The 27,594-nt window shown below is 47.6% G+C and overlaps 2 protein-coding genes across 4 annotated transcripts; one reads left to right on the top strand and one right to left on the bottom strand.

The window, feature by feature from the left end:
• Positions 1-1,027: 1,027 nt before the first annotated feature.
• On the bottom strand, positions 1,028-8,683 carry CHTF8 (chromosome transmission fidelity factor 8). 3 transcript variants are annotated; one of them, XM_088462281.1, is made up of 3 exons: positions 8,523-8,683; positions 5,698-5,815; positions 1,028-2,031 (listed from the first exon to the last, which is right to left on the bottom strand). In XM_088462281.1, exons 1-3 carry the CDS (start codon positions 8,543-8,545, stop codon positions 1,804-1,806), a joined length of 369 nt encoding a protein of 122 aa, XP_088318407.1. In that variant the 5' UTR covers positions 8,546-8,683; the 3' UTR covers positions 1,028-1,803. The 3 variants fall into 3 exon arrangements, with proteins under 3 accessions (XP_088318407.1, XP_088318408.1, XP_088318406.1); XM_088462282.1 differs by lacking the exon at positions 8,523-8,683 and adding an exon at positions 7,560-7,651; XM_088462280.1 differs by lacking the exon at positions 8,523-8,683 and having other exon boundaries at positions 5,698-5,841.
• UTP4 (UTP4 small subunit processome component) lies at positions 8,636-26,432 on the top strand. Its single transcript, XM_088462279.1, has 17 exons — positions 8,636-8,742; positions 10,913-11,073; positions 11,174-11,365; positions 11,467-11,551; positions 11,652-11,741; positions 12,262-12,473; positions 12,569-12,740; positions 12,816-12,907; positions 14,095-14,191; positions 16,115-16,179; positions 23,204-23,326; positions 23,869-24,025; positions 24,718-24,824; positions 24,931-25,026; positions 25,116-25,301; positions 25,931-26,041; positions 26,313-26,432. Exons 2-17 carry the CDS (start codon positions 10,915-10,917, stop codon positions 26,427-26,429), a joined length of 2,061 nt encoding a protein of 686 aa, XP_088318405.1. The 5' UTR covers positions 8,636-8,742; positions 10,913-10,914; the 3' UTR covers positions 26,430-26,432.
• The last annotated feature ends 1,162 nt before the right edge of the window (positions 26,433-27,594 follow it).

Here is a 27,594-nt window from a genome sequence, read left to right as displayed (position 1 = left end):
CAACATACAAAATTAGCTACAACTGAATGTACAAAGCCGATATTCCTGGCACTGCCTATATTGGCGCTTCTTTACAGTATACCAGAGGTTCCCAAACTCGGTCCTCATGGTACCCTAACGGTCCAGGTTTTAAGGCTATCCATGGTTGAGCACAGATGGTTAAATCCAAAGACTCAGGTACTAATTAAGTTACCTGTGCCCAAGCATGGTCATCCTTAAAACGTGGACTAAGTTTGGGAACCTCTGCTGTATAGAATAAAGCTAAATAAAAATAATAGCACATATATTAAAGTGGACCCGTCTCCTACATGCTACAGAGGCATCATCCATTTTTGTGGGCTGAACTCATTTACAGTTTATATATTTCCTAGTAGCCAGTGACATAAGTGTTGTAATGAGGCCGGACTAATATTCATGAGGTTCTGGTCTCTAGTGATTTGATTGGATGCATTCTCATGAATATTAGATGAACCAGCATAATTTCGGCCTCTAACCTAATGTAGGTTTGTTAGCAAAAGGCCAAGTGCAATGCAGAGTTTACCCCCCACTGGCTGCTCGGCCAAAGTAAAATAAAACAACAGTCACAGGTTCCAATAGAACAATTTGCTTTTACCTCCTGGATAAAATGTCTCAAACTATTAAAATAAGTAATGTTTCAGTATGAGGTATAGGCAGTGGCGGGGAGCCATATTGGTGTCTATGATCATTTCACCAGCATACAGCATGTTGTTATTATTGGCCCCATAAATATTGGTAACACGGTGCCTCATACCTCAATGATATCATTGGTCCCTGGCAGGGTTGCATAAAATTGAATAAAAAAATAAATAAAATAAAAAACGGATTTGATTTAAACAGGATTTTTTTAAATAATTTTTTTCTTTAAATAAACGTTTAAAAATGTAAAACATTTTCTTAAATTTTTTTTTTTTGAAAAAAAAATCATATTTTAAATCCCAAAAATCTGATTGATCAAATAAATCCGTTTTTGATTTATTTTTTAAATCTGATTTTTATGCAACCCTACTCCCTGGTGATTAGTCAGTCTACGACATGGCTGCCTCCACAGTTTCCTTTCTTTCTTTTTAATTACTTTGCAATATAAAATATGCGCAGATTTTTTTCTGCTCGATGTTCATTGACATTTTCCGCCTCGTATAAATGGCTACAACAAACCGAACCTTTGCTTAATTCGCAATTAAATTAATTGTTCAAAGACAAACACGGTCAATAAAACCAGGGTTGACCTTTTAATTTATCATCTTATAAATCTATAGTGGAACAGAACTGATTACAATCAATACTTTGCTTTCCCCCAACTATACAGGTTTATACATCTGGGACACACGGTTGTGCATAAAATGGACATCACTTAAAAGTAAATAAAGGGTCAACAATTGCCTTTGGGGGTAGAATATTATTTATATTAAACATACAGCAAAATAAACATTTTAGGTTTATACAAAATTAATTCAAACGAAAATAAAACTACAAAAAAATGAATTATTCATTGTTAACATGAATATTCAATGCATGATCCAGGGATCCAATGCATATAAGAAATATCATTCCTATTACCACGTTTAGGATTCATTCATTTGGGTGGTCAATGGATGCTCCCAGATCAGGCCGATGGCTCGCTGCAGTACTGCGGTGAGCTTTATTTTGCCCACTTGTGATTCAGTGCTGTACGCTGCCCACCCAATGTCACCAGTGTTGTGAAATGCGTTGGACGTCCCTCTAAATGGGTTCTCCCAGCTCTCCTGGAAAGCTGATTATAGTGAAAGGTCCATTTTCTGCTCGTCACACCTTCTTGGGGACGTTGGTGATTATTGGCTTGGGCCGTGTCTTGAAGATGATTTTCTTCTTAATAAGTGCAGTCACATTGTACTTTGTCTCGTGCCCATCTGTAGGGGTCATGACCTCTTCCAATGAGGCGCTGCTGCTCTTCACTAGGACAGCGAACGGCTTCTCCAGTTTTACAACCTTCCCATACAGGATGTGATGTCCAATAATAAGAATAGGGACACCCTGGTGACAAAGGAGGAGATCGTCACAATCTGTGCTGTCAGACATTTAATATACAACCAATATAGAGGAGTTATGAGCCACCTATGACACTGGCGTTGTTGCGGATGTACGTCTGCCACAATTCTCAGCTAGCTAGATGCAGGGGAAATATACAGTAACTCCGCTCCAGTTGACGTTCCGAAGGTTGCTGACCTGCGTTGTGCGAAGAAATCCAAGTATGACACCCTGTGGCCTCACTAAGTATTGCAATCCAGCACATTTTTTATGATTCAGTATACTGTAGCTTTCAATGTATGCAAGGCATTACTAATTCACATTACATTTGTGGAGGTGAGCAATTATTCTATGAATCAAAAACTCCCAATCACTAATTCCCCTTATACAGTGCTGCAAAAATCTGGGTTATTGCCGTGTCGCGGCTCAGTGGAAAAGGGTCCTAGGAAAAAATTCTGGGTCGATTGACCGGGCATTTCTTCCCGAGTCTCGAGCAGGGTTTTACATGGATAAACGGGTTACCCGGGTCATCCGACCTGGGACCCGTTTACTGCATGGTGATTGGCTGGCATTTGGAAGCTGTCTGAGACAGCTGTCATCGTGGAGAGAGAAATTACAGCCTCCCAGTATGGTCCGGACTGTTAAGGTTTTTACCCCATCCCTGCTTCATATGGGGAGGCTGTAATCTCCCCCTCCCCTGTGACGCTGTCACAGACAGCTTCCGAATGACACCCCCTCCCCTGGTTGCCAGTCCGCTCCGGTCTGGGGTTCAGGGGAGATCTGGAGTTTCCGACGCTCAGTGATGACATCATCTCCAAGCTCCGGCACTGCACCCATGTGCCGATCCGGGATATTCCTGGGTCAGCGCCGCAGTGGAAATTGGGTAAATACCGGGTCTTGGAACAATCTTCCAAATCCCGGGTCAGACCCGGGATTTTGGTGGAAAAGGGGTCTAAGTTTGCAGGCTTTACTTACTATTAGCGGTTTTAATAATTAAAAAAAAACCACAACATTAGGTCTTAATTCTTGTTATTAGTGTACTACAAGGCAATAATAGTACATGGCACACTCAGATCAGCTGGGTTCACTGTAAGCATGACTTACTTACAGCATGACTGTATAACCTAAAGATCAAAGTTGGCCAATCATGAAGCAATCAGTTTGGGCAATTTAATATTTCATGACACAATTGTTATCCAACCATGCACATCACACTTATTATTATTATCATTTATTTATATGGCGCCACAAGTGTTCTGCAGCGCCTTACATAGTACATAAAGAAATAAGTAACCAGAGACTTACAATACAATGCAGGACACAGACATGGATAATAAACATAGCTATATATTAGTGACCTTTACACCCACATAAGCAGCCAAGTGTTAGTTGCCCTAGTGGGGAGTAAGAGATAAATGAAAATACAGTAGGGAGAAGCACAAGAGGGTAGAGGGCACTTACTCAGTAGGTGAAAATCGTATGACTGTACCTCCATGTTTACAATATATGGAGGAGTATAAAGACTCAGTGACACTAATAAGACAAGTATACAGGCGTTGAGGTCCATGGAGGTGTAACGGGACGCTGCTCTGCCTTTTGTACAAGGTGCTACAATGTGCTTATTTGATAAATGGAAGCAATTCACATTCACTGATAGTTTGTTTGTGCAAATGACAGAGTTAAACAATATAGTACAAATACAGTAAAAAGGGAGGAAAAAAGGGTAACAAAAGAACTAAGGGCCCCATTTAACAACGTTACACAACCCCCTTTAGCGCTCACTAAAGGGGTTATCACATCCTTTCTGTATTTAACAAACAGCGGTAATCTAAGATAACCACTCTTTGTCACTGCATTGCTGAGTATTGATATGTAGGACCATTTCTCTAGGCAGTTTCTATATCAATTTTTAAAGTAACGGAACAGAATCACCCCATCGTGTGGGGGTTGTTTGTTAGGCACAATCTAATTTCAGGTCCTCTCCAAGAATTTGAGGCCATACGTTTAAATTCGTCTTCTAAGCATGCTGGGACCTTTTCAGAAACCCCCAATTCCAGAATATTTTTCATTTGAACACTGGCCCTGATTCAGAGCTGGACGCTCTGACAGAGCGCTCGCTCTGAATCAGGGCCGTCCCTCCTCCTTTTTGGAGCGCCCTCCTGGCCGCTCGCATAGCTGTGGGTGACCACCCACAGCTATAGCGAGCGGCCAAAATGATGGTCGCGATGGTCAAGACCATCGGGCTTGCGACGAGACCCTTGCGGTAGGGTCTCGCTGCCACAAGCCCTGGAGTGCTTTTGGCTCTATCAGAACCAAAAGCACTCCCACTGACATCACTAGTGATGTCAGTGGGGCCGGCCCCAGACGGTAGGCGTTCCCATGGGAACGCCTCCGTCTGGGCAGCCACGCCCCCGGCACGCCCACCAAAGGGGGCGTGCTGTCAATCACCATCGACAGCACGCCCCCTTTGGTGCGAGATCCATAACGACGGCTTGGCCGTCGTTATTCGGGTCTCGCGCATGCGCACGACGGAGCCGTCTCCGTCGTACGCATGCGCACTTGGGCAACATCGACCCGCTTGCGAGCGGGTCTGAATCAGGCCCTCTGTTCGTCCTGGATCGGTACTTTAGATCTTCCATGTGGTCTTCGAGTTGAGATCAGAGGGTTCTTGCTTAGAAGCCTCTTGAAATGCAAACGAGCCAGTTTAATGAATCAAGCGCTGCCATTTTGGATATCAATTTGTCAATGACGGCCCTAAGTAGCCATTTTGGTCGCCTTTGCATCTTTCAAAGGAACAGTCTTGACGGTCTATGGTTTCCAGAGAAAAGGGCTTCCCGTGGTTGAGGGGCTAGGGGGAGAATTGCATAGGACTTGTGAAGCAGGGCTGCATTTATTGCTAAAATAATACTCAAACAAAATATAAGTGAGAACAATGAGGTGTCTATTTACAAGACATCCTGGGATTACGGTGGAGGATCAGAAACATGATCATAATCAGGGGTTGGTTAGGGGCTCATGTGTTCTTGCAGGTCCGATTCCCCGAAAGAATCCTCCCTGTCTTGACCCCTCACCGACACCGCTGTATACTTACCCCAGCCCGTGCCCAGCGCAGAGCGGTCCACCATCTTCACCAGGTCTAGGGTCTGTCTTGTCGCTCAAGCAGTTGGAGCTGTGGCTGAAAGGGAAAAGTGACGCTGGGGAAGGGGGGGATTCGCACATTATTTTTTGAACCAAGTGAAATTTTCATACACCATAAAGATACGATTATCATCAGTGCATTTCTTTACACGGCCTTCGGGACCCGCAATAGATTTGCCTCCAACAGTGTATCTGTAGCTGAAGCCAAGTCTCATAAGGCCTCCAGAGGGCAGGCTACACCAGCGTGTCCAACCGTACATAACTTGTGCTTGCATGTCCGTGATGTCTGCAAGTTATATTTAGCTTAGTGTTACCGCACATGCAGACAACTTTGAATCAGACCCTTAGTGGATACAGCTAAAGTGTTTGCATGACAGTGAAGTCTTCATGCTAAACAGTATAATACAGTTGGCATTTAGCATGGAGCTGGCACAGAAATAGCAGCTACAAAGGGCCTGCAATACACAATCTGGCAGTAATGTCATAGTATAAAGCAGTAGACTGTACTATGTGAATGGGAGCTGTGCTACCTACCTCTTTCGTGTACTGCAGATCTCCCATTAGTTTTCCAGCTAATCCGTCTTGTTTTCGGGCTTCTATCTCACCCTGTAGCTCCATAAGCAGCCATTCATCTGTCTGCCCCTGAGTGTCTCTGGAAGGCAGTGATAAGCATGCCATTAGAATAACCAATACACACACACATATATACATATATATATATATATATATATATATATATATATATATAATTAAAACAGACCTTCCAACATGACCCCCTTCCGTCAGGGTAGTGTTTAGATTCCCTTCGCGGAGAGGACTGTGACGTCATCATCTACTGTAAAATGTCATTCCCTACCATCCACGTGGACATAGAGGGGGATGATAATCTTGTGGCGAACGTAGCGAGTCACCGTGCCAGAAGCGTGGCGAGAGGATAAGTTTCTACTCAAGGTGGACTTTATGGGCATGGAACCGCACTTCCGCCCCCACCACACGTCACTTCCAGATCCCTAGCACGAAGGGGAAATAAGCTCAACCCTTCCATCAGGTACAAAAAGTTCTGCTCCTGGAGTTCCCTCATAATTGATGATTGCTGTCACCTGTATAGAAACACCTGTCTCATCAATTAACTAGTTCAACACATGTGACTGCAATCATAAATTAGGTAAGAAGTCCAGGAGCAGGGAAGGGGTCATGTTGGAGGGTCTGCTATAACCACAAAGTACGCTTCACTAAAGCTGGCCACACACTAGACCAACTTTCATCCAACCAGCCAACTAGTTGATTGGTTGGAATGAAAATCTGGTAATGTATGGAAGTAAATGTGGATCAGCAATTTGCTCCTAAATGCCAGGAAACAGATGAATAATGGTCATTCAGACAAGTTTGTTAAATGTTTGATCTAAACAATTTGTTCAAACAGTTTTTTGTCCATTTTCCGGTGTTTGGGAGCAAATTGCTGATTGTCATTTACTTTCATACCTTACCAGATTTTCATTCCAACCAATCAACTAGTTGGATGGTTGGATGTAAGTTGGTCTAGTGTGTGGCCAGCTTTACTGTGAAGGGACCATCTAAAAATGCCCATACATCTGCGACGGATCATCACAGGGAAATTTACGATCGCCCACCATCGATGTTCTGCGATCCGTCGCCAGATCGCAGACATTTGACATGTTAAATGTCCCCGATTTCATGATTGCGATCATTTTTTGATCGCGATGGTCAAATCGCCGAAATCCAACATGTTGGATTTCTGCGATGCCGGGTTGCAGCATCGCGGCAATCCATCTCTGATGTATGGGGCCCATAAGTTCCAGCTGAAGGACTACTTACACTATCACTCATACTAATAATTTTTTACACCAAAATAACACCTTTTAAAAGGCATCTTGGTATCAGCTTATTGAACTGATTTACAATAGAGGTGGAAGAAGGTTCATTTACTAAACCTTGATAGCCACAAATGGTGTGTAGTGCTGGACAATGGTGGTCAAACTATAGAAGTAAGGTGTAATTGGCCGCGATTCAATTCAATGCAATGTTGAATAGCCCCGGGAGGGAGCTCCTGAAGTTATTCAATTCAACGTGATGTTTGGGCAGGCTAAAGGATTTCTTCTCGCTTCCTCCTGGGATGTGAGGAGAAATCCGACAAAAGTGCCGGCCGCATGGCGGTTTTCCGGCTTAGCGCGGCCGACACTTTAGTCGGAATATGCCGGTTCTCGCGACTAAAAACCCAGGTTAAGTTGCAAGATCCGCCATTCTCCAATTTAACAGCACGCGGAATTGAATAGCTGAGGGAGCTCCCTCCCGACATCACACTGAATTGAATCGCACTCATTATTATTAGTCCTGCTGACTCTGGGCTCTTCTGTGCTCTCAAACTATTAACTAACCTGGAATTGTCCAAATCCATAGTTGCAAAATATCTCTATTTTTTCTTATACAGAGCTGGAGTTATAAAGATTTGTCTGGACAAATGTGATTTTTCCTCCTAGAGAGCACAAAACACGGGGGAGATGAAGCGTTGGTAGGAGAAACACGCAGGGAGCCACAAGAGGGTGGTAATAAAATGCAATATAATGGCAGGGGGTGTAATAATATAATATATAATAATATACTGGTAGAAAGGGAGGGTGGTGGCAGTATACTGGTTGGGGTGGTTACAATATAATATACCGGTAGGGGAAGTGGAGATATAAAGTGTGCCCAGCTGCAGTAACCCGTGCCCGGGTAAAAGGTAACTGGCAGAGACAGATTAATAACAGGGCAGCTAGCCAGAGGCCCCTACATATAGCAAAGGCCATAACTAGGGGTGTACGGGCTGCACCGCCACTCACCCACGGCCCCAGCACCGGGTTAGCAGGGTGCCTACAACGGACACCCTGGTGCCAGAATCGCTGCCGCAGTGCCGCCCAGAGCAGATGTGTGCACAGCTTCCCCGGAGACACCCTGAGGACGCTCCTGGCAGGACTGTAATTCCTGGCACTGCCAGCAGTACCCCTTACACATGACATCATGCACAGGCCGCCGCATGGCGTAGAAAGGACCTGTCATAGCGTTGCACATAGTCACGTCACCAGCCTGGGGGGCACTGTGGTATGGTAGTCGCCACAGGTTTATATTCCCCCTTTATGTCCACGTGGATAGTAGGGAATCACGTTGGACAGTAACTGATTACGTCAGGGTACAAATGCTGAAGGGGATCTATCCACTACCACTGTGGGATGTGTGAGTTGGGGCTTCTGGGCGGCATAATGTGAGCTGGGGGCACTGCAGGGTGTCACGCATTATACCTTGTAATAACATCATAGTGACAGGCTTAGCTGCCCTGGGGACGGGACACGGACCGCACTGACCTGGACACCAAGATCTGCACCATGGCCGCCCCCGGACACCACAGCACCGGACACACAGTAATACAGTGTCAGGGATTCGGGTCCGGGAACTGTATTTGGCGCCGCAGCAGGATGGGGCGGAACCATTCCCCAGTGACGTCGAGTTTCCGCTTCCGGGTCTCTGTGTGGCATCCACGTGAGGGAGAAGCAGCAGCAGCAGCAGCAGCGTGACCGGAGCCGGGTGCGTGTCTGATCCTCTCATACATACAGCCATATCCTCTGTACTGCATGTGTGCCCCTGTCCTGTCCCATGTTACATACACGTGTCCATGCCTAGCTATACAACATACAGCCATACTCTCTGTACTGTATGTGTTCTCCTGTCCTGTCCCATGTTACATACATGTGTCCATGCCTAGCTATACTACATACAGCCATATCCTCTGTACTGCATGTGTATGTGTGCCCCTGTCCTGTCCCATGTTACGTACATGTGTCCATGCCTACCTATACTACATACAGAATGACACAAGTATTGGTTATCACAAAGTTTGCTGCTTCAGTGTTATTAGTCCTTTTTGTCAGACGTTACTATGGTATACTGAAGTAACATTACAAGCATTTCATAAGTGTCAAAGGCTTTTATTGACAATTACATTAAGTTTATGCAAAGAGTCAATATTTGCAGTGTTGACCCTTCTTTTTCAAGACCTCTGCAATTCGCCCTGGCATGCTGTCAATCAACTTCTGGGCCACATACTGACTGATGGCCGCCCATTCTTGCCTAATCAGTGCTTGGAGTTTGTCAGAATTTGTGGGTTTTTGTTTGACCACCCGCCTCTTGAGATTGACCACAAGTTCTCAATGGGATTAAGGTCTGGGGAGTTTCCTGGCCATGGACCCAACATTTCGATGTTTTGTTCCCCAAGCCACTTAGTTATCACTTTTGCCTTATGTCAAGGTGCTCCATAAAGGCTTTGTTCCTCACCAAAATGTTCTTGGATGGTTAGGAGAAGTTGCTCTTGGAGGATGTTTGGTACCATTCTTTATTCATGGCTGTGTTCTTAGGCAAAATTGCTGAGAAGCAACCCCACACATGAATGGTCTCAGGATGCTTTACTGTTGGCATGACACAGGACTGATGGTAGCGCTCACCTTTCCTTCTCCGGACAAGCGTTTTTCCAGATGTCCCAAACAATCTGAAAGGTGATTCATCAGAGAAAAGAACTTTAAACCAGTCCTCAGCAGTCCAATCACTGTACCTTTTGCAGAATATCAGTCTGTCTGTGATGTTTTTCCTGGAGAGAAGTGGCTTCTTTGCTGCCCTTGACACCAGGCCATCCTCCAAAAGTCTTCGCCTCACTGTGCGTGAAGATGCACTCACACGTGCCTGCTGCCATTCCTGAGCAAGCTCTGCACTGGTGGCGCCCCATTCCCACAGCTGAATCAACTTTAGGAGACGGTCCTGGCGCTTGCTGGACGTTCTTGGGCGCCCTGAAGCCTTTTTCACAACTATTGAACCTCTCACCTTGAAGTTCTTGATGATCTGATAAATGGTTGATTTAGGTGCAACCTTACTAGCAGCAATATCCTTGAGTGTGAAGCCCTTTTTGTGCAAAGCAATGATCGCTGCATGTGTTCCCTTGCAGGTAATAATGGTTAACAAACGAAGAACAATGATTTCAAGCTCCACCCTCCTTTTAAAGCTTTCAGTCTGCTAGTCTAACTCAATCAGCATGACAGAGTGATCTCCAGTCTTGTCCTCGTCAACACTCTCACCTGTGTTAACGAGAGAATCACTGACATGTCAGCTGGTCCTTTTTGTGGCAGGGCTGAAATGCAGTGGAAATGTTTTTGTGATTCAGTTCATTGTCGTGGCAAAGGGGGACTTTGCAATTCATCTGAGCACTCTTCATGACATTCTGGAGTATATGCAAATTGCCATAATAAAAACTGAAGCAGCAGACTTTGTGAAAACCAATACTTGTGTCATTCTCAACTTTTGGCCATGGCTGTACACGCATGTGTCATGGGATAGCAGTATATCAGGAGATCATCATACTGTATTCTGTTACAGGTCACTTTCACACTCTGGCTCAGATTTATAAATGAGTGATGATCTTGTTATCACTTGTTACAAATCTTAAATGGTGCTCCAATCAGTCAGCTCCTATCTGTCATTTTTCAAACACATGACAGGAGCATCATTTAAAATTTGTAATGAGTGATAAGACATAGGCCCAGATCACAACTCAACAAATATCAGTTATATTTTATATATCCGTCACTTGAGAACAGCTTAGATAGCCTACTCACTAATAAAAACTTGATTCACACAATTATAACAATTTTTACAAAGACCAACAACTGGAGTTGAACTAATTGTGTCATCTATTTGTATCATTTGCCAGGAATGGGGGAGTTTAAGGTCCACCGTGTCCGGTTCTTTGACTATGTGCCATGCGGTGTGAGATGTATGGCATTCTCCGAACAGACCGAGAGACTGGCCGTGGCTCGCAGTGATGGCTCTGTGGAAGTGTACAACTTTCCTGCCAACTACTACCAGGAAAAGGTATGAAGTGTTTATATTCACCTTAGGGTAGCTCGTGACCTGCATACACTACTGCGACCTGCCTGGGCATTTTATTTTTCATATACTCTGTGCTGTGCAGATTATTCCTGGCGACGAGACAAGATGCACAGAGTCGATCTGCTGGGTCGCTGGCGACCACCTTTTCTCGGCCGGTCTGAATGGAAAGATCACAGAGTACGACCTGCAGAAACAGTGTGTTAAATATTCTGTGGACGCGTTCGGAGGCCCCATCTGGAGTATTGCAGCCAGTCCCAGCGGCTCCCATCTTGCCGTAAGCCCTATTAGATTTATCAAATGTCCTTTGTATCGTTTTAAGTTCCTTCCATGGGTTGAGCCAGTCTCTGAGCTGTCTCTTCCTTCTATGTCATGCAGGTGAGCTGTGAAGATGGCTCCGTGAAGCTGTTCAGCATCACTCCAGAGAGTGTTGTGTTTGAGAAGAACCTGGATCGCCAGAAAGGTGCTCGGAAGATTGATTGTGTGATAATGTCATTTGCTTAGTGTTCCAGTCTTGCTGACCGATGTGCTCCTCTTTTTATATTCCCCTTTCTCTGTCTCAGGTCGTATCCTCTGTCTGGCTTGGCATCCATCGGGGTCTCATATCGTCACTGGTTCCATCAATGTGATTAGAGTATTCAGTGTTTCGTCAGGTGATTATACATAGAGAAAGTGTGTAAACAGGCGAAATCAATAACGTTTTATCCTAGGTTTGGGTATGTACCTGTTTATCGATCAACATTTGTATTTTAGCCTACCAACTTCACCAAAGGTCTTACATGCTGCTTTGTACACATGTATTTCAGTCGTACCCAAGACCTTCCAGACCCTCCTGTCTTAGAGGGAGTTATTATAACGGTGCCCTTGAGTTAACAAGAAATCTGTTATTTATATTAGTGTAGGAGAAACATATGATATCATAGTATATTCGTCTATGGTTAGTTGGTAAGTAGACACCAGCATAAAATCGCAATCTACTGTATACGCCGTGGGAGTTCACCTGTAACCTCCGAAACATTAGGCAATGTATGTAAAGGGGAAAATAACACGAGCAGGCAAGACAGCAAGTTCCACCGCAGCGCTAAACCATAGCATGTTTATCGTAAATGTCTGGCACATGTTTGATCATTTGCACATTGTTGGGCTAACATACTGATTCTTTTTCACCCCTAGGTCACCAAGTGCAAGTGCTCACCCTGCACCGGCGTCCAGTCAGTGGGCGGAAGCGTGACTGCGTGGTTTGGAGTGTGGCCGTTCTGTCCTGCGGCGAAATCGTCAGCGTGGATTCTGCCGGGAGGCTGCAATTCTGGGATTTGGAGAAGGGGACGCTTATGCGGTCGTACCCTGTGGCTAGCTGTGACATCCTGTGCCTTGCAGTGTCCCAGGTGATCTTGCCGCTCTCTGGATACGCACTTTACAAACACAGAATCTGCTTCATTAAAATGCTGATCTCTGCTGTGGTTTTTTTTTTTCATGCCAGTCAGAGGACAGCTTGGTGGTGGGCACGAGTCAGGGGGTCATCTACCAATTCCAGCGCCTGGCTGCTCAAGAAGGGAAGGCTGAGCAGCACTGGGTTTCCACTAAACCATTCCGGCATCACACCCACGACGTCAGGGCTGTGGCTCACAGTAGCAACTCTCTTATTTCTGGAGGTATATTGTCCCCATATGGATCTATAGTCTGTGCATTGCTCTCTTTCAGTTCTAAAGACTCCTCTTCTCTCGCAGGTGTTGACGGACAAGTTGCCTGTCGGCCCTTGTTGGAAAAGATACAGGAAAAATCCTATGAAGCTGCTCTGAGGAAAATCACATTTCCACATGTAAGTTGTTCTGACCAGGCAGCAGCTCCTGTTCCGTGACTCTGATATTCTGTACCAGGCAGCAGCTCCTGTTCTGTGACTCTGATATTCTATACCAGGGAACAGCTCCTCTTCCGTGACTCTGATATTCTGTACAGGCAGCAGCTCCTGTTCTGTGACTCTGATATTCTATACCAGGGAACAGCTCCTGTTCCGTGACTCTGATATTCTGTACAGGCAGCAGCTCCTGTTCTGTGACTCTGCTATTCTGTACCAGGCTGCAGCTCCTGTTCTGTGACTCTGATATTCTATACCAGGGAACAGCTCCTGTTCCGTGACTCTGATATTCTGTACCAGGCAGCAGCTCCTGTTCCGTGACTCTGATATTCTGTACCAGGCTGCAGCTCCTGTTCTGTGACTCTGATACTCTATACCAGGCTGCAGCTCCTGTTCCGTGACTCTGATATTCTGTACCAGGCAGCAGCTCCTGTTCTGTGACTCTGATATTCTGTACCAGGCAGCAGCTCCTGTTCCGTGACTGATACTCTATGCCAGGCAGCAGCTCCTGTTCTGTGACTCTGCTATTCTGTACCAGGCAACAGCTCCTGTCCTGTGACTGATATTCTCTACCAGGCTTAAGCTGGGTACACATTGGAGCGACGTTGGGCTGATTTGCCGCTTTGTAATGACAGATCGCCTACATCACTCAGTGTGTACTGGCAATTGCACGCTCCCGTGGTCGCTAACGATGGTATGATTATATCGCTAGTGACCTGTAGTATGTTAGTGAAGGACGGAACCGTGATCGTTCCGTCGTTCATTAACTTGTTTGAGTGTTAACGGGCAAACCCCATTCAAGGGCAGTCGGCACAAGTGCCCAACGCTCCAGTGTGTTCCCAGCTTTTAGCAAAACTGTTGTATTCTAGCTGCTTAAGGTATTAAAATTCCTAGCATGCTGACAGTCTGGGGGAACTAGAAGAACCAGCATGCTTTGCTTGTCTCTGATGTGCTTCATCAGTTTTATCATCTGCAAGTGTCTACATGCAGATGATAAAGGTTTCACAGCAACTGAATAACGACAGTATCTCTGTGCCTGACTAAGAATGTGTACAGCCCAGATACTGTTAAGGCATGCTGGGGTTTGCGGTTGTACACCATAATTTCAAGGCTCGTGAGTTTGCTTTTATCAAGTCTCTTTCTCCCTACAGCGACACCTGGTGTCCTGCGCTCAAGCATCCCGCTTGCTTCTCTTCCAGTTTCCCGAGCATCTGGAACTGTGGCGACTCGGAGAGACAGATGAATCAGGTACGAGGAGTTACTATACGTTTTGCCTTATCAAAATCCAGTTGGGTTTTAAATAGTCTTTCTGTAATATCTATCTGCTATGTGATTTGTACACGGAAGTGCCAGAAGTCATGGGATGCCTATTATCGTGTAGGGTCCTCTAGCCCAGCGAAGTGCAGCAATTCGATGTGGCATGGATTCCACAAGTGGACGGAAGACCTCTGGAGAGATGACACATGCCGTCTGGATAGCTTCCCATAGCTCCTTGATGTTTATAGGCGCAGGATCTTCGGTATGAATGGTCCTCTCCACCACATCCCATAAATGCTCGATTGTGTTCATGTCGGACGAACATGGTGGCTACACTGAAACTCTCCAGAAAGCTCCTCAAACCAATTCTGGACAACTTAAGACCGATGACACAGTGCATTATCCTGCTGGAATATTCCATTGTTGTGGGAGTACACGAAGTCTATGAAAGTCTGTAAATGGTCATCCAGCAATGCAACGTAGTGGTTACCGGTCAATGACGTAATCAGGCGAACTAGCAGACCCAACCCAAGCCATGTGAACACTCCCCACACTATTATGGAACCACCACCAGCTTAAATGGTGCCTTGTTGACAGCTGGGATCTATGACCTCCTGGAGACTGCGCCACAACTGAACTCTACCATCAGCCCGAAACATCTGAAACCGTGGCCAGGGTCCAATTAGCAATGTCACAAGCCCAGGTGAGGCGCTATGTCCGGTGTCATAGTGTTTACAGGGTCACTCTGGTGGGTCTTTCTGCTCCCACAACCCATGGAAGCTAAAGAACACTGCACTGACCTGCTGGATATGCGTCTGGTATCTCCTACATTAAATGTGGATGTGATTTGAGCCAGTGTTTGTCTCTTACCACGGACTTTTCCAGCCACACTCCGCTGGTCACGATCATTAAACACCTGTCCATGGGGGGTGGTAATGCCTTTCATGAGGGTACACATATGACAGCGTAGATTGAGGAAAGTTGAATCTCCGCACAATTTTGGAATTGGAATGTCCCATCAGTCAGGCACCCACCATCATGCCCCGTTCTAACTCCGATAATTCACGTCGCCTTGCCACGAGCAGCCTAGCTGGTGTTCAAACTGACTCACGAGATGTCAGCTTACAACTGATGCAGAACTCCCGGCTGCTTATTGTGAGCGCTTTAATCACTATTGCAGCAATGTATATAAATCGTGTCCTTGTCCTGCACTGTAATGTACTGTAAGTTTCTTGTTCAATTATTAGTACTATGTAAGGCGCTGCGGAACACTTGTGGCACCATATAAATAAAGGATAATAATAATAACAACTGGCCATTTCCAAGATGTTACGGTATGGTGACGCCACCTACCATTACCTTTACATACTGCTATCCAGTGACTTTTAGTCCTTCAGTGTACTTCTGTATTATTCGCTACCACTTTGCGTATTTATGCAAAGTGACCAAATTGGCCTATCTGCATTTTGGGTTGAAGAGCCAGATCTGCCCCTCTGGCAACATCACAAAGATTTTTATTTGCTGTTTAGGTGACTGAATGCAGACACTGTCCTGCGATTGTACTAAGTCTATTGATTTTTATATCCTTGTTACATTAGTGGGAAGTGTTGGATGGCTGCGTTACCAGGGGATGTGACACACAGTTCCTCTGTGGATGCAGTTATACCCAGTGCAGTATAGTACATAAAAGTTCAGTTCGAACTCCGATTAATGAAAGTAAACCTCTTTGCCCTGTGATATAAGTACATAACTAAAAAGCACAGAAGTTAGACAAATAACGAATTTAGCAAACGTTACGGTGTGCTATGTGCAAGAAGCCAGTATACTTTGGAAGAACCCATTGTTCAGCTTGTTATAGGATACAAGTTAAGTCTGTTCTTTTATTATAACTGTACCTGTTTCTGTGTATTATAGGATTAGATGGCGACATCCTTCCTGTGGCCCGGGAACAAGAGCTTCTGCTGCAGCTGAAGAGAAAGGTGAGGGGGGAAGTCTCTAGGTGGCAGCACTGAGTCTGTACTGACTGGGGCTATTACCGGAGACCATGAAAGCCTGTGTAATGTGTGCAGGGAAAATAAATTTTCACCAAATATGTCCGGATCATAGAGAACTATAGTGATGCTGTACTTTTGCATTGTCGACTTCCTTTTCCCCAGTTTGTACTCTATTCCTATGTGGTGGACAGCCGCTATATACTGCAGCTTCGCAGGAACCTGTCGGCACGCTGTCTATAATATAGACACAGACGGGGCAGCACGGCGGTGTAATGGTTAGCATTACTGCCTCACAGCACTGAGGTTGTGGGTTCGATTCCCACCACGGCCCTAACTGTGTGGAGTTTGTATATTCTCCCTGTGCTGCGTGGGTTTTTTCCAGGTAATCCGGTTTCCTCCCACACTCCAAAAATATACTAGTAGGTTAATTGGCTCCTACCAAAATTAACCCTAGTTTGTGTGTGTGTACATGTGATAGGGAAGACAGATTGTAAGCTCCACTGGGGCAGGGACTGATGTGAGTGGCCGAATATATCCCTGTAAAGCGCTGCAGAATATGTGCGCGCTATATAAATAACTGGTAATAAATAATATGATGGTGTGGGGCTAGACATGACATCCGCGACATATTAAGCTTACGCCCCCACAACATTACAGCCAGCATGCTTCAGCCCGTCCCTAACAGCCGTACACCTCAGGGAGTCCAGGAAGATGTTACATGCAGGGAAAGAGGACAATAGCTGACACAACAATACTCTTCATCAAAGTAGCCTCAACCTCCATTCTCACCATATACAGATGTGGAAAAATTTGTTGCCACCCTTCAATGGAAAAAAGAACCCCCCCTTCCTATATTTCCTTTCTGAAATACTGACAAAAGTCATTGCCATCCATCATTGTTCCATATTTAATAGAAATCAGGCTTTGTAATTTATTTTTTCTTCAACAGAATATTTTAAATAATAAAATCAATGAAATCGGCATGGACAAAAATAAGGTGACCCATAACCTAATAGCTTGTTGAACAAAGTTTGGAGGCAGTCACTGCAATCAAGTGATTTCTGTGGCTTTTAATGAGACCACAACAGGTGGTTTGGCCAACTCCTCCTGAGCAAACTGTTCCAGCTGTCTCAGGTTTGGTGGGTGTCTCCCTCAGGCTGCGTGTTTCGGCTCTTTGTGTAGATGTTCAATAGGATTCAGATCAGGGTCACAGAGGGCCACTTCTGGATAGTCCAGTGTGTTCTTCCTACCTATTCTTTAGTGCTTCTAGCCGTGTGTTTTGGGTCGTTATCCTGTTGGAGGACCTGTGACTGTCACAGAGCTTTCTGACACTGGGCGGTATATTTTGTTCTAGAATGCCTTCAGAGTCTTGAGGTTTCATTGTGCCCTGCACAGATTTAAGGCACCCCGTGGCAGACACAGCAAATGAGCCCAAAAACATAATAGCGTCTCCTCCATGCTGCACAGTAGCTATGGTGCTCTTTTCTTTGAAAGCTTCATCTTTTCATTTGTGAACATAGGGCCTGATTGCGCTCGCAAGTGGGTTGATGGTGGGGTGCGGCGCGTGCATGTGCAAGCCCCGGTGCGAGAGAGAAATTCTCTCGCTCCGGGACTCACTACAAAAGGGGTGGCTGTCGATATTGATCGACAGCTCGCCATGTTTTTTAGGCGGGGAGGGGGGGTGGCTACACAAACGGAGGCTTTCCCGCCTGCCGTTTGTGGGAGGCACCACTGGCCTCACCAGTGATGTCATTGGAGAGCTTCCTGCTCTGTTAGAGCAGGAAGCTCTCTGGGGCTTGCGATGGATGAGACCCTACCACGTCGCAAGCCCCGATGGTAGCGACCACCACTTGGCCGCTTGCAAAAGCTGTGGGTGGTCACAGGCCGCAACAAGAAACAAACAAAAAAACCCGCCCTGATTCAGAGCGAGCGCTCTTCAAGAGCGTCCGGCTCTGAATCAGGCCCATAGAGCGGATGTGACTTGCCAGAGAACTCCAGTTTTGACTCACCCAGCAGCATTGTGTCTGTACATTTTGGCAAATTCCAGTCCTGCTTTTTTATGTTGTGTTTTTCAAAAGTGGAGTCCTCCTGGGTCGTCTTCCATGGAGCCCACTGTCACTCAAAAAGCATCGGGTGGTGCGATCAGACACTGACTTACTTTGACCTTGGAGTTCAGCTCGTAACTCTATGGATGTTTTCCTTGACTCTTTTTCTACCATTCTCACCATCCTTCTGTTTAATCTGGGGTCAATTTTCCTCTTGCTACGTCCAGGGATGTTGGCTACAGCCCCATGGACTTTGAACTTCTTAATTGTATCTGTAGTCACAGGAACATCAAGCTGCTTGGAAATGGTCTTTACCTTTTAACAGGCCTGTCATTTCTTTCTGATCTCCTCAGACAACTATCTCCATTGCTTTCTCTGGTCCATGCTCGGTGTGGTGCACGTTGATACCAAACAGCAGAGTGACTCCTTTTCTCTATTTAAATAGGCTGAATAACTGATTAGAAGATTGAAGACGTGTGATGCTAATTAAAGAAAGCGATTGGTCTGAAATATGACTATAATCCAATTATTATCTTTTCTAAGAGGTACCGACATATCTCTCCTGGTCATTTTAGAATATATTTGGTGAATAAGCAGTAGTTTTAGCTCTTTTCACAGTTTATTTGCTTTATTCTATGACCTAGCAAGGTCATATGTAGGTATATAGAGGCAATAGTCATTAAAGTCATCACTTTTCAGGAGGAATGAAGCATTGTTTCAATAAGTTGTAAAGGTACCAACAAATTTGTCCACATCTGTACTACTTATGCATCTGAAGACGTTCATGGAAAGCTGCAGGGGCAGCATTTTACTAGAATTTAGACCTCAACTGAAGTAATTTTCTTAAAGGACTCTTGATCCCTACCCAAGAACGTGTTCATGTATTTATTTATTACCAGTTATTTATATAGCGCACACATATTCCACAGCACTTTTTACAGAGAATATTTGTCCATTCACATCAGGCCCTGCCCCAGTGGAGCTTACACTCTATATTCCCTATCACATGCTTACACACATACATACACACTAGGGTTCATTTTGTTTGGAGCCAAATAACCTACCAGTATGTTTTTGGAGTGTGGGAGGAAACCGGAGTACCCAGAGGAAACCCACGCAAACACAGGGAGAATATACAAACTCCACACAGTTAGGGCCATAGTGGGAATCGAACCCATGACACCCATCAAGAGAAACAACCATTTGGGGAGGGGACGTGGTCTATTGCCATCCCTTCCTCCTACTCCCTTTGTCTCACACTGGGGGCTTGCCCAGCCTAGCAGGAACACTATAGATCACACAATATGGGGTATAGGCATCTCCTGCAGTGAGTAGGGGCATTATAATAGACACTGTGTGGGTAACAGTACAGGGTGTGCAGACAACTGCTGTGCTGTTACATAGCGGGGACACCCAGGACACATTACCCACCTATACGTGCACTGTGGCAAGGGGTCAGTATGGGCAGGTGACATACGCAAAGACCCTGTCCCCTATTATCCTATAGCAGCACTCAGTGTTCACATCCCCCCCCCCCAGCAGCTCATGTTTTCAGGTTTTCTCTGCACCTGCGCGTGATTGAGTTCTGCTGGTGCCCAGCCCCCATCCCTAGCACATACAGCAGCAGCAGCACAGCGGGGGCCTCCATATGTACATACAGCAGGGGCCTCCATATGTACATACAGCAGCAGCACAGCGGGGTGCCTCCATATGTACATACAGCAGCAGCACAGCAGGGCGCCTCCATATGCACATACAGCAGCAGCACAGCGGGGCGCCTCCATATGCACATACAGCAGCAGCACAGCGGGGCGCCTCCATATGTACATACAGCAGCAGCACAGCGGGCGCCTCCATATGTACATACAGCAGCAGCACAGCGGGGCGCTTCCATATGTACATACAGCAGCAGCACAGCGGGGCGCCTCCATATGTATATACAGCAGCAGCACAGCGGGGCGCCTCCATATGTATATACAGCAGCAGCACAGCGGGCGCCCCCATATGTATATACAGCAGCAGCACAGCGGGCGCCCCCATATGTATATACAGCAGCAGCACAGCGGGCGCCCCCATATGTATATACAGCAGCAGCACAGCGGGCGCCCCCATATGTATATACAGCAGCAGCACAGCGGGCGCCCCCATATGTATATACAGCAGCAGCACAGCGGGCGCCTCCATATGTATATACAGCAGCAGCACAGCGGGCGCCTCCATATGTATATACAGCAGCAGCACAGCGGGCGCCCCCATATGCACATACAGCAGCAGCACAGCGGGCGCCTCCATATGCACATACAGCAGCAGCACAGCGGGCGCCTCCATATGCACATACAGCAGCAGCACAGCGGGCGCCTCCATATGCACATACAGCAGCAGCACAGCGGGCGCCTCCATATGCACATACAGCAGCAGCACAGCGGGGCGCCTCCATATGTACATACAGCAGCAGCACAGCGGGGCGCCTCCATATGTACATACAGCAGCAGCACAGCGGGGCGCCTCCATATGTATATACAGCAGCAGCACAGCGGGGGCGCCTCCATATGCACATACAGCAGCAGCACAGCGGGGGCGCCTCCATATGCACATACAGCAGCAGCACAGCGGGGGCGCCTCCATATGCACATACAGCAGCAACACAGCGGGGGCGCCTCCATATGCACATGCAGCACAGCGGGGGCGCCTCCATATGCACATACAGCAGCAGCACAGCGGGGCGCCTCCATATGCACATACAGCAGCAGCACAGCGGGGCGCCTCCATATGCACATACAGCAGCAGCACAGCGGGGCGCCTCCATATGCACATACAGCAGCAGCACAGCGGGGCGCCTCCATATGCACATACAGCAGCAGCACAGCGGGGCGCCTCCATATGCACATACAGCAGCAGCACAGCGGGGCGCCTCCATATGCACATACAGCAGCAGCACAGCGGGGCGCCTCCATATGCACATACAGCAGCAGCACAGCGGGGCGCCTCCATATGCACATACAGCAGCAGCACAGCGGGGCGCCTCCATATGCACATACAGCAGCAGCACAGCGGGGCGCCTCCATATGCACATACAGCAGCAGCACAGCGGGGCGCCTCCATATGCACATACAGCAGCAGCACAGCGGGGCGCCTCCATATGCACATACAGCAGCAGCACAGCGGGGCGCCTCCATATGCACATACAGCAGCAGCACAGCGGGGCGCCTCCATATGCACATACAGCAGCAGCACAGCGGGGCGCCTCCATATGCACATACAGCAGCAGCACAGCGGGGCGCCTCCATATGCACATACAGCAGCAGCACAGCGGGGCGCCTCCATATGCACATACAGCAGCAGCACAGCGGGGCGCCTCCATATGCACATACAGCAGCAGCACAGCGGGGCGCCTCCATATGCATATACAGCAGCAGCACAGCGGGGCGCCTCCATATGCATATACAGCAGCAGCACAGCGGGGGCCTCCATATGTATATACAGCAGCACAGCGGGGGCCTCCATATGTATATACAGCAGCACAGCGGGGGCCTCCATATGTATATACAGCAGCACAGCGGGGGCCTCCATATGTATATACAGCAGCAGCACAGCGGGGGCCTCCATATGTACATACAGCAGCAGCACAGCGGGGGCCTCCATATGTACATACAGCAGCAGCACAGCGGGCGCCCCCATATGTATATACAGCAGCAGCACAGCGGGCGCCCCCATATGTATATACAGCAGCAGCACAGCGGGCGCCCCCATATGTACATACAGCAGCAGCACAGCGGGCGCCCCCATATGTACATACAGCAGCAGCACAGCGGGCGCCCCCATATGTACATACAGCAGCAGCACAGCGGGGCGCCTCCATATGCACATACAGCAGCAGCACAGCGGGGCGTCTCCATATGTACATACAGCAGCAGCACAGCGGGGGCGCCTCCATATGTACATACAGCTGCAGCACAGCGGGGGCGCCTCCATATGTATATACAGCAGCAGCGCCTCCATATGCACATACAGCAGCACAGCGGGGGCCTCCATATGTATATACAGCAGCTCAGCGGGGGCCTCCATATGTATATACAGCAGCAGCACAGCGGGGGCCTCCATGTGTATATACAGCAGCAGCACAGCGGGCGACCCCATATGTATATACAGCAGCAGCACAGCGGGCGCCCCCATATGTATATACAGCAGCAGCACAGCGGGCGCCCCCATATGTACATACAGCAGCAGCACAGCGGGCGCCCCCATATGTACATACAGCAGCAGCACAGCGGGGCGCCTCCATATGTACATACAGCAGCAGCACAGCGGGGCGCCTCCATATGTACATACAGCAGCAGCACAGCGGGGCGCCTCCATATGTACATACAGCAGCAGCACAGCGGGGGCGCCTCCATATGTACATGCAGCACAGCGGGGGCGCCTCCATATGCACATACAGCAGCAGCACAGCGGGGCGCCTCCATATGTACATACAGCAGCAGCACAGCGGGGCGCCTCCATATGTACATACAGCAGCAGCACAGCGGGGCGCCTCCATATGTACATACAGCAGCAGCACAGCGGGGGCCTCCATATGTATATATAGCAGCAGCACAGCGGGGTGCCTCCATATGGGCAGAGCGCATCTTAGTACTTGTTTTGACTTTCCATTTATTTTCTGTGCTTTTCATCCATGCAGAGCTGTTTATTTCTGTAGCTATGGGAAATAACATGAAGCTGCTGTCTGGATGAAGCTGTGTCCCATGCAGAGAGCACAGCAGAGCCACCACATCCCTATGGGGAAAAATATGCCTGATGCTATAAATACATGGTTTTAAGAGCACAGAAAGAAGCTAGACAGATAAAGCAATGTTTGTAATAAGAGTTGCAGTGTGGTAATAAATGAGCGATCTGATGATATAAATACATAGAAGAAAAGGCTAGTTTGCTAAGCTCTAGTCCCCTGACTGACTGTCTCCATTTAGGGACCTGAGGGGATTCGATGCAGCTCCATATCCCGCTGCGGCTCCTGGATTTCTTACGCCACGTCCTCCCGTCTGTTCCTGCACAGGCTGCGATACGAGAACGACGATATCAGCATCAGCCGGGTGAGTGGTCCCTACACAGAGCTCCTGTCTGCAGCTTCTTGCCTAGGAAATGTAAAGGATTGTAAACCTAGATTGTAGTTTATATTAATGCTACAATCAGTAGCGACAGAGACCGCCGCGGAAGTGTTTGCATAAACAGACGCTCAGTTCACTTTGGAGGCCAAGCTCAGATGGTACACCTGTGCCCGCCATAGGGATGTTGCAAGTTTAGATGGTGCGTGCGATGCTGGCGTCTAAAGATGCACCAGGTGGTACTTCAGCACCTACAGACGCTGGCAGTGGGCGTCTCAGCCCAAGCCTCGCCAGACGCACTGACGTACACCAAGGAATGGCTTTGTTGCGGCATTTTCATGTAGTCGCAGACGGGCAACCGCCAATAGACAACAGCCTCCTCTGCCATCACTTCAGAATCAGGCCTAAGGCTGTACATGGATTAATTGATTACTGCTGCTTCCTCTTATATCATGTGTTTAGCTGCATTCTAGTATATCTGCAGGGATGAATGTATCTTCTGTCTCCCCCCCCCCCCCCCCCCCCTACAGGTTCCTAAAGTCCCCCAGCCGCAAACTGCAGCTCTGCAACTTCTCTTCTCTCCTGACTCCACGCGGCTCTATGTAGGGTCAGAGGGGGCATCTGTCCATGTGCTGGACCTGTGTGAGGGCACCTGGCGGCACAGTCACACCCTACAGCCCCCATCAGGTAATGGGAATATTACTGGGTGCTGAGAATCTCAGGTCTGTGGAGAGTGGATAATGTTAACCGGGGGTCCTAGCGGGGCATAGCCACTGAGCTGGCACAAGGGGTTAAGGGGAGTTTATTATTATTAATACATTTTATTTATATGGCGCCACAAGTGTTCCGCAGCGCCGTACAGAGGGCAAAGCAATAAGACAGCACAGGGTAAAACCGTACAGTACAAATAGCACTACAAATCTCCACACAGCCACTGATGCAATGTGTGCAATTGATATGTATAGCGTCGGCTGAAACCTGTAGCTGTCAGCGTGGGCGCAAATGACGGTTCTAGGTCGTTGGAAAAATAACAAAACAAAAACAGATGATTGAAGTCCAGGGACAGATAGACCAAGGAGGGTATGTAGCAGGTGTGCAAGAGGAGTAGGTGATGAGAACAGGGGGGGGTGGAGGGCCCTGCTTATGGAGCTTACAGTCTAAAGGGAAGGGGGAGAGAAATGGAAGACATAAGGAGAGAGGTTTGGACGTTGATGTTGAGAACTGGGGGTGGGGGGTATTGGCTGGCGAGTCAGTACTATTGATGATAGGGGGACTAGATACGGCATTTCGGTACAGATCGAGGAGTAGCAGCCCCAGACTATTACCCTGTTGTGTTTGATTGTCGAACAGTCTGACCTCTCAAACCTTTGTGTCATCAGTGTCTTCAGACCCTGTACATCTCCTGGCTGCAAGTGCAGACGGGTCACTGCTGGCGGCGGCTTGTCCCAGCTCACAGATTGATGTCTATAATATAAAGGAGCTAAAGGTAGGAACTGAATGATGACATATAACGTAACTGTAGAACGTTGATATTAATGAGGTTTCCTATTCTCCTTCTGCCTTTAAACACACTGCATTTCTGCTTCTTGCAGTTCAAGTGTTCAGTGCCTCAATACAACTCCCCTCCTACTGCAATCAGTATCCACCCATCCACTAAAAACCTGGTGATTGCACATGCCGACCAGCAGGTGAGTACACCTCTGCCGTGGGACACGCTGCCTGCATATAACACAAGTCCTATGTCTGACAGGTGTGTTCTGGCATCTCACCCCCTCAGGTGCTGGAGTTTAGCATTGCTCAGAAACAGTACACTGACTGGAGCCGGAGGGTCCTGCAACATGGTCTCCATCGTGATTGGCTGGAAAGAGACACGCCCATCACTGGCATCGCATTTAACCCCTCAAGGCCTGAGGACATACTGATGCATGACAACTACATGTTCTGCGTCCTGGATAAGTCTTTAGTAAGTGGCAGAATGTCTGGGGTTAATGCAAAGGGACTTTTATGCACTGTGATTACGAGTCTCGCGCAATTCTGAATGCGTCTGCATGCAGCGATTTCTCACATACTGCGTACATGTCATTCAGAGGCATAAGGGTATCAGCCATTTTTTTGTGACCGCTAAATGGCCGTTACTGGGCGAATGCATGCAAGAAAACTATTTTCTGGTCGCGTAGCCACAGTTACTTGCTATTCTGAGTCCTGCTTATGTAGTAAGTATTGTGGACGAAGTTCAGACGACCTCCTGCGCCTAGATGCAGCCCCTATGTCCCTTTGTATCTCTGCATGTGTTAGTAAAGCCGCAGCTGTGCTGCTTGGGGAACTTGCGATGATGGCGCAATCTGTGCTGATGGCGACCTCTGATAGGCTGGGGTTGAACAGCCCCCCCTCTGCTTCCTCGTTCCTCTCGTGGCGGGCCTGCCTGTGCTACCGTTCTCCAGGCCAAGAGATCTGCATTCTCCATGTACGCTGGCAAAAATCTGACAACCGAATCCAAGCAGGGATTGGCACAGCACTAAGGAAAATATGCCACTTAGCACTATACATCCATTTTATATATTGTATTATAATGAATTGTCTCTCTCTGCTCAGCCACTTCCAGATGATAAGACCGCACTTGTCAACCAGATCTCACTGAAGCACCTCCCTGAAAGAGTGCGGAGGAGTCAGGGGCACGCCTTTAAAATAACCAGGAAGTATCAGGTAGGAGTCTGTCCTGTCTGTCCATCTGATGTACTGTACACAGTCTACCTTAATGATTACACAATGAATCAACACCTACAGATTGTTATTAACGTACTGCCTGGAAGCTGCATGAGGGCGCTGACAAGCCAGTGACATTATGCATAGCTAACATGCCCAGAGTAGTGTGTATTATATATTGTCCCATTGCTTTATCCTCTTTAACGCTACTCTCCATTTCTCTTTCCCTCTAAACATTAATGCCCGTGCCGCTGGTTGGACGCCTTCGCAGCCCCTGCTCTTTATGGACTTGTTGGACGATGGGGAACTGGTCCTGGTGGAGAGACCTATCTGTGATATTCTGGCTCAGCTCCCACCGCCCATGAAAGAGAAGAAATTTGGGACTTAATCCTTTTAAGACTGGAAGATGTTTTGTGAACTGTGTTCTTGCATTTTTATTTTATTGATGCCGGGGATTAACCAGCGGACCCCGGACTGTTTGTGGCTGACGCTCCACACATCAAACCTGTGCTTGGAATGGAATGAAATGGATCTCGATTCGGCACAGGTCAGGAGGCCGGAAATTAAAGGACCCACTGACGCAACCAATGGACAGCATATGGGCTGAATTTTACCTTTTTATTTAATGAACTGATCAACTCAGCTCATTATCTGGCTGCATCATTAAGTAAAATCTATTATTAAGATTATAAAGTTTAATTTACTTTATTTTAACTTAAATATAATTTTATCCATTCACTCATATTTGCACAGTCAGACATTGCACAGTAATCACTGGTCATAGGACCTCATTCAGAGGCGGTTGTTACATGCAGGCAGTCGCTCTGAATGAGGGCGGCCGCTTGCATCTTGTAGTGCCGCCTCTTGGTCGAGCGCTAAGCTGTGGGTTACCACCCACAGCTCTAGCGACCGACCAGGGTGATCGGGTCCGAATGACCCCCATAGTCTCTTAAGTGCAACGCATACGGAGAGGGGATGTAGTCGGCATCCCAGCGTACACAATGCCGGCGCCGGAATCCTGACAGCAGTCAGAATCCTGGCTCCAAAATCCATGACAGCTGCAGTCCTGATGGTTAGTATTAGGTTTAGGGCAGGGATGGGGAACCTCAGGCCCTCAGAATCATTAGGTCTGTCTCTTGAAGCTTTTTTCTGCTAGCCTCATCTGGCTAACATGGTGCCTAGAATGGCACACTGTAGCCGGAATCTATGCAGCAGCTCCGCCTGGAGCCTCCTTAGGAGGCTTCAGACAGCCACATTGCTGCCCTTACAGCTCCTCAGGATGCTCCGGGCATTGCTGTAATCACCGGCGATTGTGGCCCTGCTCCTGTGTGACATCACGCTGAGGGGCGAGGCTTGTCTAGGGCCCCCAAATGTTATACTGTATATATCAAAATGTCCCTTGGCAGAAAGAAGGTTCCCCACCCCTGGTTTAGGGGTTAGGCACTAAGGGAAGGGTTAGGGTCAAGCTGTCGGGGGGGGGGGGGGGGGGGGGGGGGGGAGTTAGGGATAGGCTGCCGGAAAGGTGAGTTAGAGGTAAGGGTAGGTGACGGGTT

The sequence above is a fragment of the Taudactylus pleione genome, unplaced genomic scaffold (assembly GCF_031769625.1).
Source record: "Taudactylus pleione unplaced genomic scaffold, aTauple2 ptg001183l, whole genome shotgun sequence".
NCBI classification, from domain to species: domain Eukaryota; kingdom Metazoa; phylum Chordata; class Amphibia; order Anura; family Myobatrachidae; genus Taudactylus; species Taudactylus pleione.
This window is presented reverse-complemented; position numbering and strand designations above follow the sequence as displayed.